At 37.1% G+C, this 20,455-nt stretch overlaps 1 protein-coding gene across 10 annotated transcripts; it reads left to right on the top strand.

Moving 5' to 3' along the window:
• Window positions 1-7,592: 7,592 nt before the first annotated feature.
• Window positions 7,593-19,936, top strand: def8 (differentially expressed in FDCP 8 homolog). 10 transcript variants are annotated; one of them, XM_044207951.1, is made up of 14 exons: window positions 7,600-7,750; window positions 7,943-8,026; window positions 8,870-8,992; window positions 12,469-12,563; window positions 12,714-12,863; window positions 14,100-14,241; window positions 14,459-14,623; window positions 15,494-15,621; window positions 16,069-16,149; window positions 16,294-16,407; window positions 16,785-16,865; window positions 17,410-17,550; window positions 17,751-17,860; window positions 18,272-19,936. In XM_044207951.1, the coding sequence occupies exons 3-14, from the start codon at window positions 8,884-8,886 to the stop codon at window positions 18,363-18,365; spliced, it is 1,410 nt and encodes a 469-aa protein (XP_044063886.1). In that variant the 5' UTR covers window positions 7,600-7,750; window positions 7,943-8,026; window positions 8,870-8,883; the 3' UTR covers window positions 18,366-19,936. The 10 variants fall into 10 exon arrangements, with proteins under 10 accessions (XP_044063878.1, XP_044063927.1, XP_044063886.1 ...); XM_044208000.1 differs by having other exon boundaries at window positions 12,472-12,563; XM_044207957.1 differs by having other exon boundaries at window positions 7,943-8,021.
• The last annotated feature ends 519 nt before the right edge of the window (window positions 19,937-20,455 follow it).

Here is a 20,455-nt window from a genome sequence, read left to right on the forward strand (position 1 = left end):
GCTTGTGGTAAATAACAGCAGCATTATTATTGATCACCCCTCCAAAATATTTTCCATGATTGTTCCTCTTGTTATAGTATGCTCAGTTAGCAGGTTGTTTTAATTTGGAGACCACATATCCAAACCACAGGCTTCATTCATGTGCACGCTAACAAGACAAGAGTCTGCAATTTCTCTAAGAAATGGCTGTGCAGTTAGCACCATCGGATGTGTCAGAGGTGCCAAATAAGGAGATAGACACATTAACACATTATGGCTGCTGTTCATAGTTTCAGATGTTAAAGTCTCGAGTCATCACACTCTATAATCTCTGCAGTATCTCAGGATTATCTGACGCAATATCTGCAGATGATAAACCAAGACAGAAGACATCAATTTAACTACACGTCCTTGAACTTTAACATGTTTACATTCACCATTAACACTTTTTTCTGCTTCATAGAAAAAAAAGTGCAATACAACATTTACTCTCAGCAGACAGAAGGGCCATTGATATATAACAGAGACGTTTTTGAAATGCTCCATTTTTAAACTCATGATCAACTTCAGTTGCTGTGCTGTAAATAACACCACTGAAGGGGATTTCCAACTGTAACAAATATAAATCCTCATCCTGTTCTCAAGGAAGAAATTAAAAAATCTTAATTGTTTTAAATAATTAATAAATTACTGGGTTCATTATAGTTCACCCACATGGTCATCATTGGGGGGAAAATTAATAACATTTCATCTCACAGTTTTTTAAGAGAGAACGGGCAAGAGAGCAAAACATTTAATAAAATTGTCATAAAAATGTGCCTGCAATATTTTTTAATTCTTGCTGACTTCTTGTGAATTTTTAATCATTCGATTTTTTCTTTTAATTATTTTACTGTTTGTTTTATTACAATAATTGTATTACTTGTATTTGGAATTTTTTGGCATAGCTTTTGCCCTTTCAGAGGATTATGAACGGGATTAAAAATGAAACCAAAAATGTATCAGGAAACCTTCAGTGTGATAATTGGTGATCTGGTGGTCTGTAAAAATAATTGGTCACCCTGACCAAATAATAATTTCTAGATGGTAGTTGCTGCAGGGAGTTTGCCCCATAGCTTTGAGTCGTTTGAATTTTTTGTAGGCCTTTGTCTGACTACGGAGCCCCGGAGGAGTCACTGACAAAAAACTAACTCATGCTCTCGATTTATTAATTCGTGCTCTCGATTTAAAATAGTTTTTAGCCTGAGACATCAGCTTTCAAGCTATGTCTCTCGCCGCCCGAACAAAGCCACTTTAAAGGAAACTACGCAGTAGCTGTATAGGTTAACTGCTGTCTCTGCACACAGGACAACGTCAGAACGGCAGGCAGTCAAACTCCGAGACACAATTTGTGTGGCTTTACTTGGCGGAGGCGCAGACACACACCTCTCCTAAATCACTCTACCTTTCATGTATGTTCAGTTCAGCCTCTTTCACTTTGCTCTACAAACATCATATTTGTGACAGGAAGCAGCCAAGTTTATTCTCATGAGCAGAATTGATCACATATTGCTACTGACGTTTCTACTCGGGACCAAGCCCAATACGCCCAAAAGCGGGGAAATTTGGACAGCGAATTGATGTAACGTTATGGCGAACTCATCGCTTTCGGTGTGTGAGATGGCATAGTGTGGATGTCTGATCCTTTTGATACATATGTTCTATCTCTCTGAGTATGCAACCCATAACCCTACTGAACATCTCATGCTGTGGTATTATTCTATTGGTCATATAAACTATACTTTGAAGAATATGTTATTTATGGCACTAGCAAGAGATAATGTTCCATTTGCAACTTCAATCACAACATATAAGAAATGTATCAAAATATGAAATATATCAATATCATTTAAGAAGCACACTGTCAATAGTTTTATCAGGATCACCGTAAATGAATGCATTAGCTTTTGTTTATGTTCAAGTCCAGTGTCCAGTACTCTTTATTATGAGGAGTACATTATTACATTATGATTATACCTTGTCACTGAGGTTTGAGTTTGTCTTAAGGCTATGACGGCATCACTCTCTGTGCAAACACGCTCTGACACTATACGGCAGTTTTGCCAAACTTGTTCTGCTATTATAAAAATGCTCAACAACCTTGAGTTTAGGACAATCATTGTGTTATACACACATAAATGTATGTCATATTGAAATCCTTTACAAACACTCTTAAAGACTTTCCATTATTGTTAATGAAGTTAATAACATAAAAAGTAAAAGGAAGCAGACATAGACATGCCACTTGACTGTAATTATCGTGGATTAGCCCAAAGGATGACCAAAGTGTGACTGTGTTATTTGCAGGGAGCAGCACGTTTACAGTTAGGGTTATGACTTCGTTTTTCATTTAGCCACACAAAGCAGCTCTGTTCACAGCAAAGAAAAATCTCCACAGCTGCCGTTCAAACAAAAAACACACTCAAGCTATAAGGATTCAAGGTTATTCATATGACCAGAAACCAAGGCTTCTGACCCTCAGGGATGTACACTAATAATATGTATATATATATATATATATATATATATATATATATATATATATATGTATGTGTGTATAAGAGTTCTTGGCTATACATTGATCCATTGATCTTTATCTGGTTTTAAGAGCTGTCTTTGTACTGTTTATGCACGGTAGTGGTAATTCCCCACATTTCTATACTCTGTAATGCTCTAAATATAAGCTCCAATGTGAACCCCACATGATCACAACTTCCAGGAACTATACCAAACTGTTGTAAAAGATAATGTTTGTCAGTATTTTTTAAATAAGTACTGACCACATTGGTGGTCACCACCATTGAATACTGTTATAGGAATCCTGTTCTCAAAAGAATGTCAGCTGCTGATGAGGCTATTTACACATTAAAACTAATATGCATGAAATTCCTTGCAGCACCACTTATTTTACTTTACATTATTTTAGTTATTTACTCATGTTCGACTGAAATGTTGCTGAAATATTTAAGTATTTTCATTAGCAAACCCCGTGTTAGAGGAGAGGTAATGAAGCCATTCATACCACAGGTCAATCTCTGGTTGATGTAGATCACATAAGCCGTGGCTCTGCACTCGCTGTTCCATAAACTCTAAAATATACCAGACCTAATATGAATACATTGCCTACACTGAGTTGTCAATTTTCACTTTATTTCAAGTGGCCATTGCAGTGTGTTTACATTGAAGATATATCATGGCAGAGAAACTGGTGTGATTTTATGGAATTTCCATAAAACAAACATACTGTATTTGCTGTATTGAGCTGATATGTATTGATGTTATATCTTACAAACAATTTAGGTCGGTAACATTGTCACCCAATTGATGCAACTGAGCAATAAGATGGCACTGTTGTTTCCTAACACCTACCTGCTTGAAAGCTTGAAAAGGCAAATATGCCTATAGAGTAACTCTCCTTTTATAGGACTTCCTTTCTTTGTTTGACCACCTTATGGAAGTTTAATCCTGACACTCTACTATCATGTTAAAGAGCCTCTAAGAATGAGAGGAGCAGGATATATGGTTTGTAGTGCTTAAAGTGGCTTAAAATATACAGTAGTAATCATTTAATAATTACTGTAACAATATAGTAATCCTATAGTTTTCCTAGTAATATGTGGTCTTCTTTTGATATAGAAGCTAAGCAATGTCAAACCTGTTTTGTTCCTGCCTAAACCCAACGTCATGGCTTACAAGATCCAGTTTGAATTGGAGGGAAATAATGCTTCCTTACCTTTCTTATTTCAGAGAGACTAAAAGCCACCCAAAATAATTGCAATGCTAAGGGCATTTGTAGAAACAGTTTCATTTTGATTAATGAGAAGATAATTTTCATTAGCAATTAGGCCAACTATATTCATCCTATTTGTTATACAAAAGGTTCAGAAAAGCACATGTTCCTTAAAGTCTGTGTAAAGCAATAATAATAAATATGTGTCCTGAGTTTGTCACACCACAGAATATTTACCACCCAGACAAATTTGAATGATTAAAAAATCGTCAAGTAAAAAAACAAGTTATCAAAATCTTGAAAAAATAAGCAGTATTCTCTGCTCTCAAACACTGGGGGCGTGTCCACTGAGGGCGCTGAAACCACACCCACGCACTCTCAACTGTCAAATAAAAATGGAGGCTCCCTCTAGCAGCTTAATTGGATTCACACAGCCATACAAGTTTGAGCCTCCAGAGCCAGAATCCAGTTAGCTACCCAAGAATCAACCTTGTCCCTCTCGGTCTGCAACTGAAATGTTGGTAATTTTTTTCCCTCCCTTTTATGAAAGTTAGCAAGTTAGCAATATGTAACTAGCATGGCTAGCATGAATAGCCAAATAAAGTTAGGCTATCAATAAATGACAGAATAAAACATATTTTGCCACTTTAGCAGATTTTTGTATTATTATTATTTGTCTGTCACAGATCAAACTAACAGCCTTCATGGTTTTAGTTATGTTGCATATTAAGTATGAACGTTATGTGAATAAAATGCTATTTATAGTAACCAGATCATAACCCAGTTTCACACATATGGAAGATTTTGGACTAACGTGTAAGACGATGCTCTCCACCACCAATTATATATTCCTCGATACAAGGTGCCTGAAAATGTGATTAAAACTAAAAACTGTGACAAATTAACACTTAAAAGACAATCTGATCACACCTATCAATAGGTATCAATAGTGTACACTGAAATTTTTAAGTATGCTGACTGACTGTGATTAGAGCGATTTCCCTATACCGCCTAAAGCTAAAGAAGGACATTTAAAAACAATTAATGACATTTATCCCTGCAGTGAATTTTTACGACCTAGGTTCAATTTTAATTGTAATGAATGTGTATTTTGTAAAACAGAAATAGAAACAATTGAGCTTCTGATGTTCTCTTGTAATGTATCTAATTTATTTTGGGAGGATTTTCACAATTGGATATTGAGTAATAATTTGATTATGCCAGCCCTGACTTATAGTAATATTAGATTTGGTTTTATAATGGAGGACAGAAAATTGGAATTTTTATACAATAACTTGATAATACTCACCAAATATTTTTTACACAAATGTAAATTCTTAAAAATCACCACACATTTCACTACATTTTTGAAGGTGTCATTGCTTTATTTAGATTCACTGAAATTGATTAGATCTAGGAAAGCCATATTTCTATATGAATATTTGTCAGTTTTATCATTTAATTGGACCCCAGAAAGAGGACTGTAGCATAATCGTGCTACCGTGAGTTCCTCTTGACCCTGAGACACCACGCTGAGACCAGGGTTTCAGTGTATTTTTCTTTCTTTCTTTCTTTCTTTCTGTCCACACACTCTTTCTCGGCATCCGCCGTTCCTCCAACCGCCTCTCCTTCTCTCTTCCTCCTTGTGTCCAGCAAGCTACTTTATTTAAGGAGAGAATAATTAGTTAACCGGGTTCAGCTGTGCCAGTTATCTCTCCTTGATGCTGCTCACCTGAGCAACTCCCCCACCTCTCCCTCTGCAGCTGACAGCGACCCATACCCACCTCCACAAGGATGAAATAGATCTATTTTACATTTTATTTTTTTTATTTTTTTTTTACCTTTTTATGATTTTTGTACTTGTTAATTCTCATCTTGATTGTATTTGCTGAGTCTTAAAGGTGCTATTGATAACATCCAGCCATTAGATGACGCACCCCCCCATTCCAGTGGTTGCCAGTTAGTTGCACAACCTGCATGTTTCCTGGTCGAGTGGAGTGAGACTCAGACTCAGTCATATCAAGTGATGAATCTTTCGTGATAAAGTAATAAATTGATTTAGCAACATATAGCTATGAATTAGCTATATATTTAGGTTACTTTGTGCAGTGGCGTTTCATGTAACGTTATCTATGGTAATCTTGGATATGGCTAGCTAGCTTTAGGTAACCCCTTTTTCCCATCATTTAATAATTATAGGGGCCCTATATTACAACACTTACGGTAAAATGACATTTCAATCATCTTTACACTATAAGATATTAGGCTAATATTTACATTTTAATCCAATCAAAGAGAACAGTACATTGTAGGGATGCTATTAAAACCCACAGCACTGAACATTAGACAGTCAGCTACAGTAAAAGTTGACATTAGCTAGCGTTAGTGTTAGCGTAGTGTTGAGCTAACATTAGTCAAAGGGTTTTCTTGCTAAAAACAAATCTCATAGCGGATTATGAAAAAACAGCAGAACGCCACACAGCAACAATGGCTACAGGGAGAAAGGATGACTGTATCATCATGTAAGCATTTTCAGATTTTTATATTAACATGAGTACCGTAGCAGCTGAGCTCAACGCAGCTGGCTACATGGCTAGCTAGCCACAAGTCCCTCAGCAAAGTGTCTCATAATAGGGCTAACGTTAGACTGCTATATGAGATGACACCGTCAATAACAGTCACGTTCTCGGTCTAAACACTATAATGAGCAGATTTACAGTAGTTCTGAACTTTAATTTACCTTCGACATGACACATTGGTAATATATTGGGATCCCACATCCACTCCGTTCTTAAAGAAGAGTGACCGTCTTTTCATAAGGCTACCAGTCCGCCACTGGCCCGGACGGACCAGTGACCAATCAAGTTGCCCTGCATAAACTTGTACTGGCCCCGGGCCATCAGTTATGTCGGACCCTGGCCCACTTCTAAATCCCCTCTGATACGCATCTTCGTTATAACGTTACATTGTTTGAGGGAACTATAACGTTAGGTAACTGGACGCAACCATCACTAATGCTAACGTAGCTCCTCAGAGATTGAAGCTGTTATTTTTCTAATTTTGACAATCTAAGCGGTGATAACACATTAGTTAAGGTTTTCAGGACTATGGCTGTCTGTAGATGTTGTTTATTTTGTTTATATATGCAGAACTGTAATTGTATGGGTTATTGTGATGATTAAGCTAAGATAGCTAAAATGTGCTAACGCCAGTGTCCATTTTTTACCAACTGGCAACTATACCACGTGATACCAACGTTGTTATACTATTGGCTTACAAGCCTTGTTATAAGCAGGAACCAAACGTCAGACATCCCACACAGAGCTAAACAAAACATTCATTTTGGACCCGTCAAAACCTTTACAATGATTCATGCACAATCATAATATTTTTTTTTAGGAAAAAAAAGTGATACTTTTATTCCCCACCTTTCTAAAAGCTCTGTGATGAAAATTTTTGTAAATGTTCGTCTACATAAAAATGTTATCAATATAACCTTTAAAGGAAAGAAAAGTCCTACCATGACATGTAGCCTACACTTTGAAGGTGATGTTTTTTCATATCTGAAAAGGAAAGAGACCGAACGTAATGTAAGTATATTTTCAAAGTAAAAGCATCAAACATTACCCCCATATAAGCTAATTTGGCTTAATATGCCACGTTTAGACAAGAGACAGAAGCATTATGTTTTTATTCAATGTCTTTATTAGCATTATGGTTTTGTCTTTATTAAGTACAGGTAGCTTATCAAAAGCATTCTTAATTACCTCACGTTATCACACAATACAATTGCATCGCAGCCATGAAGGGTTTTATTTCGAAAATACTAACCGGAAAATTAGTTTTTAACAATAGATGACTTGACGCTTTTTGCCTTATGATGTTGCTGATGACAGAGACAAAACAACACAGGGAGAACTGTACATATTAACTTCACTCGTCGACTATAGAGTATATTTGACAACTGCCGATTCCTCGATGATAAATAAGGTCAACAACGGGGTAAGCTTCCGACTAGACCGACCCGTTAAATTCGCTAACATAAGCATCAAAACAGATGATTGGTTTGTTTTGAAAGCTCGTTAGCTAGCTAACGTTAGCCTACTGTTGACATCTGTGTATTGATGTTGATGTGCCGTTTTTATACTAGTGGCATAGCTGTGATTAATTATATTCAATATCCTACATGTTTAGCAGTGATACTCGAAGCATAATCAAGGCTACCGCTTTATAGAGGAGGACTGTCAACAGCAGAGCTGATTGATTATAATTGGTGAGGTGAGGCTTCAAACTGTGTTTATAACGTTTCTCAGGCTTTGCAGTGTTTTCTTGCGTGACCCCATGTGCTGAGCTCGATGGTAAAATGTATGATGAAAATGTTATAAATAGCTAATTCTGTATTTGGATCATTCTTTAGAAATGACTTCCTGTTAACCAGCTTTGCAGCCTGCTAGGCGACCGTTTTGTTATTGTCTGTTTGAATAGAGCACATTGATTTTCATAGAAGTGCTGTGGTTTTAATGTCTATGCCATTTTAATTGACACGCATCCTCAAAACACTAGCATACCGGTAATGTTAGTCACATAGTTTTTATTTTATGAACCACAGCCTTTTGGGAACTCATAGCAAGTTGAAGGTGAGGTATTCACTTATGTTGAGGTTTCCTTTTAGCTACTTCAGACCATTTTCCATTGATAACGCTTTAAGAAACCTCCATTCCTTTTTGTGGTTATAAAAAACAGTTCATGTTTTGGTCATGCTATTTTTGTTTATAAAATAGCTGTGGACCAGTTTCTAAACCTCTTGCCATGGCAATACATTATTCAATTTGAGCATTTGTAGTTAAAAAAAAAAAAAAAAAGAGGTGTCTGTGTCAAAGTCAATTTACTAGTCAAAAGGAGTACTACTCAGTCTGTGAAAATAGTTGTATAATATCTTCTGTGGTGCTGGATTAGCTTTAACAAAAAGTCTGTATTATAACCAGGTTTAAAGATGTGCATGCAGACACATTAGCTATCTGGCTTTTATTAAAAGACGACCATGATCCTCTTTCCTGCTTCAATTCATAAACACGAGAAGAGAAATTTACCAGTGTGACTAATATAATTTGTCTTCCTTAGATGTAGCCGATGAAATGGAGTATGATGAGAGACTTGCACTTTTCCGCCAAACCCGCCTCAATCCCTTCGATCGTGGAGAGGAAGACGATGGTCACCAAGAAGGCAAGACGCCCCCACAGCACGGTAAAGTTTGCAGACGTTCTTCACAGACAAATCATGACACAGCCATCTCAAGTGTCAAATATGACCCCACTTTAAGGTCACTTTCACACCTGTAGTTCAGTTAAAGGAAAAACAATATTGTTGCCTTTAGGTTGGACGCTGTTTCATGTATACTTTAACTTACGAATGAACCAAGAGGTGTAAACGTGACGTCATATATGGACATCATTTATTGGACCTCATTCATTGGACAGTTTTGGGGACTGTTGTCCTACATCATTAGCGCTATACCCACGTGGAAAAATTAAAAAAAGTTTATTCTGGTGACTGACAGCAACTCATACAGCACTTCACCGCACCTTATAGATTTATTTATTTTATCTGGTGGTCACAAAGACCCCATGAAGAAAAAGCTGTTTAAAAGCATTATTAGTCGAGACTGCAACTGGACCTGATATGTCATATGCTATATTTCACTATAGGGAACTGCCAAAATACATGGACTATGACCCAAGCACAACACAACTCTGTTTTACCCCCTGTTGCACCTTCCGATGTATCAGGGAAAATCCCAGAAATTAAATGCTGACGTGTATAAGTGCAGCCATTAAAATTGTGAGGATGAGAAATTAACATCTTTCAGCTCCTATCGTGATGATGAAAATTTTGACTTTATATCTCATCTACTTTGGCAGACATCCAGCCATTGTTTCAATATTCTGTTACGCTTTGAAAACATGTCTGGTTTAGTAGACTGTGAAAAAACACAAATTAATTTGGGATTTTATTAGCTATTTTAAAAATAAAAAATGTTCACTGCCTGTGGTCTGTCATGAGGAGGATAAAATACTCAGCTCTCCTTGAGTCGTCCACTGTAGGAACATAAAGATAAAGTTCAACTATTTTAATGATCTATGGGTAGAAAGGGAGTGTAGTAATCTGCCTAATTTACAGATTTTCTTGATATTACTAAACAGGTAGGTGCTGCAGTGGGAAGTGTTTTCGGAGATCACGGTTTCTGCATTTCTAAATGTCACTTGCAGATGTAAACTTACAGTGGGGCTACTTGGTGCTTATATTATGTCACTATGGCTCACTCACTGTATGTAGTGACTCCCTCGTGAAACTGATTTTGACAAATTATTTCCTTCAAATATTTACACAGGTTAAACAGTTTTCATCTAGTCTTGAACAGATCCTAATAACATAAAGAACAAGCACACTAGACTCTTGTGAGTAACTCTAAGCTTATAGAAAAGGAAGTTGGAACTACTGTAGCTCAACCAGAGGAAACGAAAAGTAAAAATGTAAGCAGTACTTTAGTAACACTTCCTGTATTTTAGGATTTGGGACGTTTTTGTTGGATTACAATCATTTTGACAGGCAAGCCTTACACTGTTAGCTAAGCTGATTTCACTGCTGTCATCTGTGTTTTCCTGCTTCGTTGTCCTCTCTTCTTGTCTGGTGCTGAGAAGCGGAGTTCACTCAACATGTTTTGTTCTGAGGTGTATGCAGGTAACAGCCGCATTTGTCTGCACCTTTTCAGTAAGATGGAGAGTAAGTTTGTTTACCATGTATCATTTGAAAGATTATAAATGTAAGGCCTGTTTGTCTTTTCAAATTTTGTTTCATTTCCTCCCTCATTTTTAGATTCCTCAGTCCAGTTTTGCTAGATTTTTGCATTTTTTAATGTTCCAAATCAAAATATCAGTCAGCATACTTGTTAAAATTATTATTATTACTATTATTTATTGCTGAATACAATTGTGGCTAGCTAACCATCTAGCCAGCTGCGTTGAACTCAGTAGCTACGGTACTCACGTTAATGTAAAAATCTGAAATACTGATCAGTATCAGTATGATATGATCATACAATCAAAATTCAAATTTTCTGTCTTCCATTATAAAACCAAATCTAATATTACTATAAGTCAGGGCTGGCATAGTCAAATTATTACTCAATATCCAATTGTGAAAATCCTCCCAAAATAAATTAGATACATTACAAGAGAACATCAGAAGCTCAATTGTTTCTATTTCTGTTTTACAAAATACACATTCATTACAATTAAAATTGAACCTAGGTCGTGATCAGATTGTATTTGACATACTACAGACTTGGGTTGACCATGTACTGTACATTGCATTGCCATTTTTGGTGTTTCCCCTTTTCCCTTTAAAATATTTTCATATAGACAAACAAAACCTCAATGTACTTGCCAAAAAAAATGGATGCTGGTCAAACTTTCTGTTTGGGAAAGTGTTGCATTAAGCTGTACAGGTGATTTTGTCCTCTTAGTACAATGCACATAATTCAGTGTTCCCCAGTTATTCCCAGTTTTGTGTTATCTTGTTGTAAATTCAGCCTCTAAGTTGGACTTATCAATATTTTTTATATTAACCATGGATAATACATCCATGTGCCCTGTCCAGCACCAAACGGCAGACAAAGTTAGCGACTAGCTGCTCATCATAGTGCATAGCATTTAGCAGCCAGATGTCTTGTGGAGCCTAGAACAGAGCTAAGAGAATGAATACTGGACTTAATTTGTCAGGTGGACAGAAACATGTCTCCAGATGAATGCTAATGTTGCTCTGTGTCTCCTGGATATGTAAATAGGCTTTAGTTTGCTAACATGTTCGCCATAACAACTGTATAAGGTGATAAATCAGATGTTGTGTTTCAGCTTGTTCTGCTTCCCCCAAGAGACCAAAAATATAAAATCTATGAATCCAGCTCTAAGCAGCTAATATGGTCGCATACATCAGAAAGCACATGCTCACCCCTATTTAGCAACAACTCTATGCATCTCCTAAAAACATTATATTGAATGAATGATGAAGTATTATGTTCATCATATAATGATATTATGGTTATATTAACTCTAACTAATCTATTTATGAGCACAAACAAAGCTGTTGTAATTTCCCTTACTGTATTGCCAGTGGTTAAAGTCATGTGACTAATGAGGATCAGAATCATTTCACATTTGTCAGGACTTTGCTAGACCAACGATCATAGCACACATACAGTCATACTCTACATGTACAGTACCACAGATGAAACACATTTTTGTACAAAAATAGTTGATAGTAGCAGCAGTAGTTGTCCAAATATAGAAGAAGAATGTTAGCACTAGATTTAATTGATTTAGAAGCATACCACATGAATGGTTACGCAACAGATTGATTGTTGCTCAAGTGATCAGCACTTCAAAGTTCATTCAGTTTGGTGAGCAGCAGGTTTAAGACAGTAGGAGTGGAATGGTTACACATTACCAGAACTGATAAGACAGTTACCTGTGATTCCTACAGTTGTCTAATTTGAACTTTGAGCCTCTTGAGACTTCTTGTGCAGTGAGTCAGAGTGTAGGTATTGTCTTGAGTGACCAGTCATGTGTGTGAAATTAGCATGCAGGACTGAGTGCACTTACCAGACCATATTGTGTATGCTTACAAGAAGAACAGTGCTTTATGCCTCGTTGCCCTCTTTTCAGAAGCAAGGCCTGAGATGTTCTCTGGGACCAGAACCCACAGTTCAGATCGGACCATGGACCTTGGTTTAGCTGAGGACCACTTCTCAAGGCCTATGGTAAGTAAAGCATTGTTTCTGCTGTCTGCCTCAACTCAACACTAAATGAAACTGGTTCATATTGTTAAACTGAGAGTGCTTACATACAGAACTTCCTATTCTATTTACTGTATGTTGAGACATGCTTTTGCTCTTGTTTGCCTGTGACAGGGTTCGTTTGTGGCGTCCGACATTGAACAGCTGAAAGTGGCCATAGAGGAGTGTAAAAAGATGATCTTGGAGCTGCCAGAACACTCGGAGAGACAGAAGGACACTGTAGTGAAACTTATTCACCTTCGTCTCAAACTGCAGGAGCTTAAGGTTGGAAATGAGTAGTGAATGGAGAAGTGGATAACCTAATATTGTAGTTGTTGGTGTTGGCTCAGTGGGACAGTCAGTAAAAGAAATTCACAATTGACTAATTTCACTTGCATGTTTTCGATTTTGTGGAATGCACAGCTGTACACATATGTTTGCAGATGGAAATGTATTATCTAAAGTATGCATTTTTACTGTATTTCTGGAGAGGCATTTTTGGAAACTAATGCTGCATTCAAGTGCGTTTGGAAAATATAGAATTTAAGGGTTAAGAATAACCTAATGGGTGCAGTAGTTATAATAGGAAGAACTTTAAATTATATTGTAGTTGCAGGCCTGTAGCTGAGACATAATGCTTGAGATCAGTGTCAGAGAGGTAATCAGGAAGATCATAAGAAAATCTTCTTGGCCTACTGTGTGCCAACAATACATTTCAAATAAAGGCTTTCTTCAGCTTTCATTGTATCACATTGCCCTGAATAAGATAAATGAGAGCAAGCATTGCGGACATTCATGGAGACTGAGGTGATAAATAAGTTTGGGGAGATCAGCAACTTCCTGCAAAAACTCCTCATGTTTCAAATAGCACAGTTTCTGTTTCCTGAGATTTTCTTTAAATTACAGAAAGTACAGTATTACTTACAGTCTAGTTTCTTGCAGGACACTCAAATAAACAAATCCAGTTGGGATTTGAATGCATTTTATAGAAAAGAGAATGTTAGTTGATTTTCTGTGTCATTTTTTGTGTGTGTGTTTTACTGATATTGTGTCATTTTGAACCATATCCTGTGAAGCAGCTGAATACTACAGGGAATTTTTACAGAGCACTTTATTTTATATAATAATGCAGCTGAATATTGAATTGCCATCTGATGCAAGTTGAACAGACAAGCTCTGTCTAGGGAATAGAAATTTGTCTATGATGCTTCAGGGAGGATCATACAGCGAGAACAGAAGGACTATTAAAATGCGCCAAAATAAATACGTGCAAATGTTTGCATATGTTTTTATTTATTTCACTGGGTTTGTATCAAATAACAATTTTTAGGCAAAATACACATGTTAACACCCATGGTATAATATGAAACTCTAATGTAGTCTAGGAGGTGGTGTGAATGTCTCATTGTACACAAGTTAGTATTGTGCACATATTTTGCTGTAATCAATGTCTTACAGCTGTACATGAACTGTGTTGCTGCTTTGTTGGATGCCTTTGTGAATTGTTTTGTCCCTTAAAAGGACCCCGAGGAGGATGAGCCTAATCTGAGAACCCTACTGGAGCACCGCTTTTCCAAGGAAAAGAGCAAGAGTGTGAAACAGACCTGTGACAAGTGTAGCACTATCATCTGGGGCCTTATCCAGACTTGGTATACGTGCACAGGTGAGACACACTATACAGTGTATCAGTCTGATACAGCGTTGTGGAGATATTTTAGTAGCAAAATTGTCCATCCCATTGTGCATGGAATAGGATGTTTAAGATTGTTCAAAATTCAGACCTCCATGCAAGATCTGTTAACCAGCCATTCATATCAAACCCATTGCGTATAGTGGTAATGCCATTACACAATAAAAAATTTGTCCCTTTCTTGTTTCAGGTTGCTATTATCGTTGCCATAGTAAGTGTATGAACATGATCACCAAGCCCTGTGTCAGGTCAAAGGTCAGCCACCAGTCTGAGTACGAGCTCAGCATCTGCCCTGAGATAGGACTAGACCGGCAAGACTACCGTTGTGCAGAATGTCGCACTCCTATTTCACTGAGTGAGTACAAATTTACTGTGTTGGTTTATGTTTGGCATGTTGAAATAGAGAAACAGAGGATCTAAAAGCAATATGTAGGCTGATTTGGCCAAACTTAAATTTGCTTGATAGGCATGTGCACACAGTTGTAAATGAGGTTACTTTACAGCCATCCAGAACTTGCTAACTAGAAATTACTGAGCTACAAAAATTGAGTGTGCACATATTTGACATGGAACATAATTTTTAGGACATATTTATTCTCTCCCACATATCTAAATACTTCATATTTAAAGGTGGGGTATGCAATTCTGGAGAAATCCAATACCATGTCAAATACCATTATTTAGAGCGAACAACGACACAGCAAGTAATGTAACTAATTATAGCTAAGTTGTGGGTTAGCAAACTGCCCCTATAGTTGCTGCTGCAAAGCTGCGAAGCTAACAGCCAGAGAGTACGAGGTGGTTTCCCAGAGCCAGCAAACCAGCTCCAGACAGCAATACTCACAACTCTCCTGCTACTATAGCTAACATCACAACAACAGCAGATCTTGGCAAACTAGAATGTAAGTTGAATGTCCGCGGACAAGTCATTTAACCTTACCTGAGACACAAATCATGGCTGGAATGGCTGGAATAGTGTTGTGTGACTCGGTCCGAGCCACTTGGTCCCATTTACAGAGCCAGGGCTGTGTACTAACACCAGAGTTTTTTTCAGCACACACTGAATGGACAGCTAGCGGACCGTGAGAAGATATTCACTGAATTTGACAAAAAGACGTGTATTGGATTAGAATCACATACCCCACCTTTAATCAGGGTGTTTTAAAGTCATCTTGCTTTCCTTTGTTTCATAGTTTGACTGTACTGTGCCATATTTATCTTGTAGGGGGTGTGCCAAGTGAAGCCAGACAGTGTGACTACACAGGCCAATATTACTGCAGCACATGCCACTGGAATGACACAGCAATCGTCCCAGCTCGGGTCATCCACAATTGGGAGTTTGAGCCACGCAAGGTACCCTCAACAACAAAATACACTTAACATGTAAAAATATCCCTTCATCATTTATATATGAATCTATGAGACTTCTTGTCAAGTTATACCCCTTTCAAACAGGAGACGAGTGTATGATTTGTGTTTTCTTAACACAAAAAAAGCAGCATCGTCATTGAATGAGACTTATGTCAAACTGTATGTTATTCTTTGTTTGTCTCTGTTGAAAGAGACTCAAATCTGCAACTGTACTCTTAAAAATGTTACTGCGAAACATCAGAATTACACAGAATTATATTACAGAAGCATCAAATAAACTTAAGGGGGCACTCCACCAATTTTACATGTTAAAGAGTGCTGCACAGCCTGTGAAGGAACTTTGTCGAGTCCAAGAAAATGTCTCAAGGGGAGTCAGCTTAATGTTGTTTAAACATCAATAACATTAAATTACATTCCCATCTCTAATAGAAATGCCTGTTTATGAAAGCCAGTCAGCATCTGACCCACTTTCAAGTTCCACCCAGGTCAGGAGGAGGGTTGGGAATCCAGGTCAGATGATGCGCATTGACCTATTCAGGCTGTCCATCAATGCAGGTTTAACCTACATCACTGTGTTGGTATGAAAAGGATATTAGCGTGTTCATGTGGGCATATTCAGCCAGTCTGTGTTCTGACAGTGTGCCTGTTTCTCAGGTTTGTCGTTCCTCATTGCGCTACCTGGCCCTGATGCTGCCACGACCTGTGCTGAAGCTGAAAGAAATCAACCCGCTGCTATTCAACTTTGTGGAGGAACTGGTCGAGATCAGGGTGGGTAGCTTTTTTGGAGGCGCTAGTAAAGACCCTGCAAGAAATTGAAGCAAGAGTTTGAAGTAAAGATGTTCTCAGTGTAGATAAAATGAAATCCACAGTTCTAATTATCTTTGACAGCTGTGTTCTCAGTTTTAGCCTGGAATCCCATCTAAAATAATGTGACCATGACACCTTCATTATAGTTACTGTTCCAGTTGTTTTGACACCCAACCCATTCTAGCACTTTGTCACTATGTTTTGCGTCAGGTGCTATTATGCTGAAAATCAATTTTTGTCTGGAGTACTGCTAGCACAAGCAGTGAGATGGGAAATCAACTGCAACTCTGCATTAAGTGAGACTGACAGCAATGTGTGCGTGTGGTTTTCCTTTACAGAAACTCCGTCAAGATATTCTGTTGATGAAACCTTACTTTATTACCTGTAAGGAGGCCATGGAGGCTCGGCTATTACTACAGGTCAGAAACAGTTTATATTATCTATTCACCACAAATTTGCATTTGCATTTGACTTTGCATGGTGCAGTTAAAGCTTCATATACACTGGCATGATCACTGGTATGTGACCACTAAGTAATATGTTACAACAGCACCACCATGTGGTGGACATGGAGTGTTTGGGCTGATGTAAAATTGAGACACTGTATATGATATTAATCTATACAAATACTGTAAACTTGACTATTCTTGGTAAACATTCAGCATCAGCTCAAATACTTCTTATAATTTGTCCTCCTAGTATTTCAGAACTTGGCTACGTGTGCATTGATATTTGTGACACTACTAAAAAGGATTTCCAACAGACAAAAAATATATGTAATATGTGCTCATAAAAGTTTGTTTTTGTCCATATTTTAGTGTTTGTTGGCTAGTATGATCTCATGAAATTATTTAATATGTTTTCCCTCAGCAAGGTTGGTGGTCGCAGGTTGCATACATTTCACGATGCAATAACACATTTTCATAAATAGTTTTCTTTTGTATTTGTGTTTGTGTTTCCCAGCTACAAGATCGGCAGCACTTTGTGGAGAACGATGACATGTACTCACTTCAAGATTTGATTGACATCTCCAGTGGCAGACTCAGCTGCTCCCTCACAGAGATCCACACCACGTTTGCTAAGCACATCAAACTAGACTGTGAGGTGAGCTCATACATAAAGCACAAAGAACAATACTAATGACTTCTCTTTGTTAGCAAGCTTATTGCCTGTGTATACATCACACATAACTTAATCTTGTAGTATCCACAAATGTATTATTTGCAAAAGGAGCACAAAACATATAACCATCCTGAAACCCTGACTTTCTTTCCCATTTTGTGTGTGTATGTGTGTGTGTGTAGCGTTGTCAGGCCAAAGGATTTGTGTGTGAGTTGTGTAAAGAAGGAGACATCCTGTTCCCTTTTGACAGTCACACCTCAGTCTGCCACGAGTGCTCTGCTGTCTTCCACAGGTTAGTCACCACTAACCAGTCAGACTGAAAAATACAATAATAATTAACAATAATATGTGAAGAAAAATATAGCATTTCGGTAACGGGTACGAAATACTAAAGCCTCAGCACTGAAAAAGGTGTTTTTCCCTACTTTTGAATTGAGCTACTAGAAATCCTAAAGACGTCCAGTTATTCGGCCAATCTAGTCTAAAATCACCAGGTAACATACCTTCAAACTGTATACACAGAAATAAGAAAGGCATTATTGAGTTTGTCCCACTCAACATACTGTAGATAGCAAAACAGTACAATTGCCCAAACACTGAACTATCTCTTTAAAATGAAAAACAACACATTACCCAAATGGACACCATTAATATGATGTATTATATAACAAGAATTGTTGGTGTTTGTTATGTGTCTCTTTAGAGATTGTTACTATGACAACTCCACAACTTGTCCACGATGTGCCCGAATGACTGATCGCAAGCAGGACGAGGAGTCAGACGTGAAAGATGCATAACTCTGGAGAGGACCACCTGACATTACAGGATGTTGCACTTTGCCTTGTTGTGCTCTACTCGATCAAGAAGGTCTGATGGAAGACTAGCTTTTCGTCTTTGTCCACGATTTGTTTTGTGCATATGTTTTGAACTGTAGTGTATTTATCTTCCTGTACACTATGAAGCAGGGTACTTAGAAACCCATCTGGAAATTAATATATATATTTTTTTTAATCCAACTTTTTAATCCATACTGAAATTGGATCTACTGAACACTGTGTATGTGTGTGTCGCATTAGTGTGTGTGTCTGCTTGTATAAATGTACAGAATAAATGCCCTATAGAGAAAAGCCACCTCATCAGTAGGTGATTATGCATGCAGGAGTTGCATATTAACTGTTACAAGCCTCGGGTGCATTAACCTATACTGCCAACTTTGCTGAATAGTAAACTTTAAGATTGCCATATACACACCATCACCAAATCATATTAACTAGAAATTTGCCTTTCAGCTTCCATGTTTTTATTTTAGATACAAAAACATGCTCGAAAGTTAAGTGAATGACCTTGCACTGAGATGTCATTTCCAAGCATCAGTTTATTAGGTCATATAAGTTAGTATGATGCATAGTGTTTAATTAGTTTACAATAAGAAATGAATTAAATATATTAGACTATGTGATCATAACATCACTGTAACTTTCTTTTTTCCCCTTTTTACACATTTTCCATCACTTCCAACACTGTTCATATCTCAAGTACTGTCCCTAAAGCAGTCCATACTCCTCCTCCATTTGTGTTACATGCCTATTTTCCTTTCAGACTCATAATCTGTTGATCTGTTTAACATTTAATAAGATCTTAAAAAAATATTTCCAGGCCTTTAAATTTCTTTTCAGCATTCCATTTTTACCTTACAGTGTAGGCCTGCTTTGAGTTTATTAATTGAATAAAGAAATTATATGGCTTTCAGTTGTTTGAGAAAAGGTTGTGTATATACAATCATTAAAACCATATTTTGAAATATAAATACATATATTGGCAACAGATGTATAATCAAAGCATGCATTACCAGTACATTTTCTTTTAAGAATTGTTTAAATGAAAAAGAAAAGCAATATGGGAGTTAAATGTGTTTTCCTTTCATTCAAAACTGTGAACTCATTGTAGACAGTTTAATCTGTGTTTAATCTGGTTCAGTTTAGTGCAGTGTGTAGCAAATAGATGTGAATACTCATGAACATTGTGTGCCTAAGATTGTCACAGCTGTTATCCAAACGTCTTAACACACTTAACATCATGTTAATGGTTTCAGTCTTAATGTACCTATAGCACATTTTGTCCAGAGATGACAAAGATGTTAAGTAACACATTTAGTAATGTGTAAATGTTGACCTAAAGTATTTGTTTTAAAATAATGAGTTTTGGCTGTGTTATCTTTCAGCATGATGTACTGTATTTGTTGTTGGGTTTATTTTTTTCAAACTAATGGACATACATGGTGTTGGTAAAAGCCATGCCCTGTTGCAAAACATAGAGTAGTGCATGAATAAAGTAATAAAATGCATTAAAGCTGCAGTGTTGTGATCAAGTCAAGTTCAACTTTCATCTATTCAGGAATGAATTATGACATAGTGGGCCCCACTGGCACAGATGTGAAAACTCTCCCTTTTTTTTTTTTTTTTTTGCTAGCAGCAGCAAAGATATAATAAAAATAAATGTCACGCCCAATATTGGCAGCTACTTGGTGCCTATGACATCCTCTGTTTTGACAGCCATTTGACTTTCCAAGACAAATGTTGAGACATACTGTATATATACATGTGTACATGTGTAAGTTATATATTAAACATATTTTGTTTATTGATCATATGCTTTGTATGTAAAATCTAAAAGTTGGATGTAACTATAGCAGTCAGGTAAATGTAGTGGAGTAAAAACTGCTATATTTGTAACATTATGCAAAGTATAGTATGTCCGGTGGAACTGAACCCAAATTCAAATCCAATCATTATGTAATGTTAGAATTCAAAATACAAAATATATAGGTAACACGCAGTTGAAAACGATAGCACCATGATAAACAGGACTGCTGGTCTCGTACAGACTG

Source organism: Siniperca chuatsi, linkage group LG1, assembly GCF_020085105.1.
Source record: "Siniperca chuatsi isolate FFG_IHB_CAS linkage group LG1, ASM2008510v1, whole genome shotgun sequence".
Classification (NCBI taxonomy): Eukaryota; Metazoa; Chordata; class Actinopteri; order Centrarchiformes; family Sinipercidae; genus Siniperca; species Siniperca chuatsi.

What these genes read in the sequence shown, in the direction of transcription:
- def8 (XM_044207943.1), top strand. Translation starts at nt 8,884, where the DNA reads ATGGAGTATGATGAGAGACTTGCACTTTTCCGCCAAACCCGCCTCAAT. An exon ending in GAGGAGGGTTGGGAATCCAG is followed by an intron (nt 16,150 to 16,293) that starts GTCAGATGATGC and finishes CCTGTTTCTCAG; the next exon opens with GTTTGTCGTTCCTCATTGCG. An exon ending in TGCTCTGCTGTCTTCCACAG is followed by an intron (nt 17,861 to 18,271) that starts GTTAGTCACCAC and finishes GTGTCTCTTTAG; the next exon opens with AGATTGTTACTATGACAACT.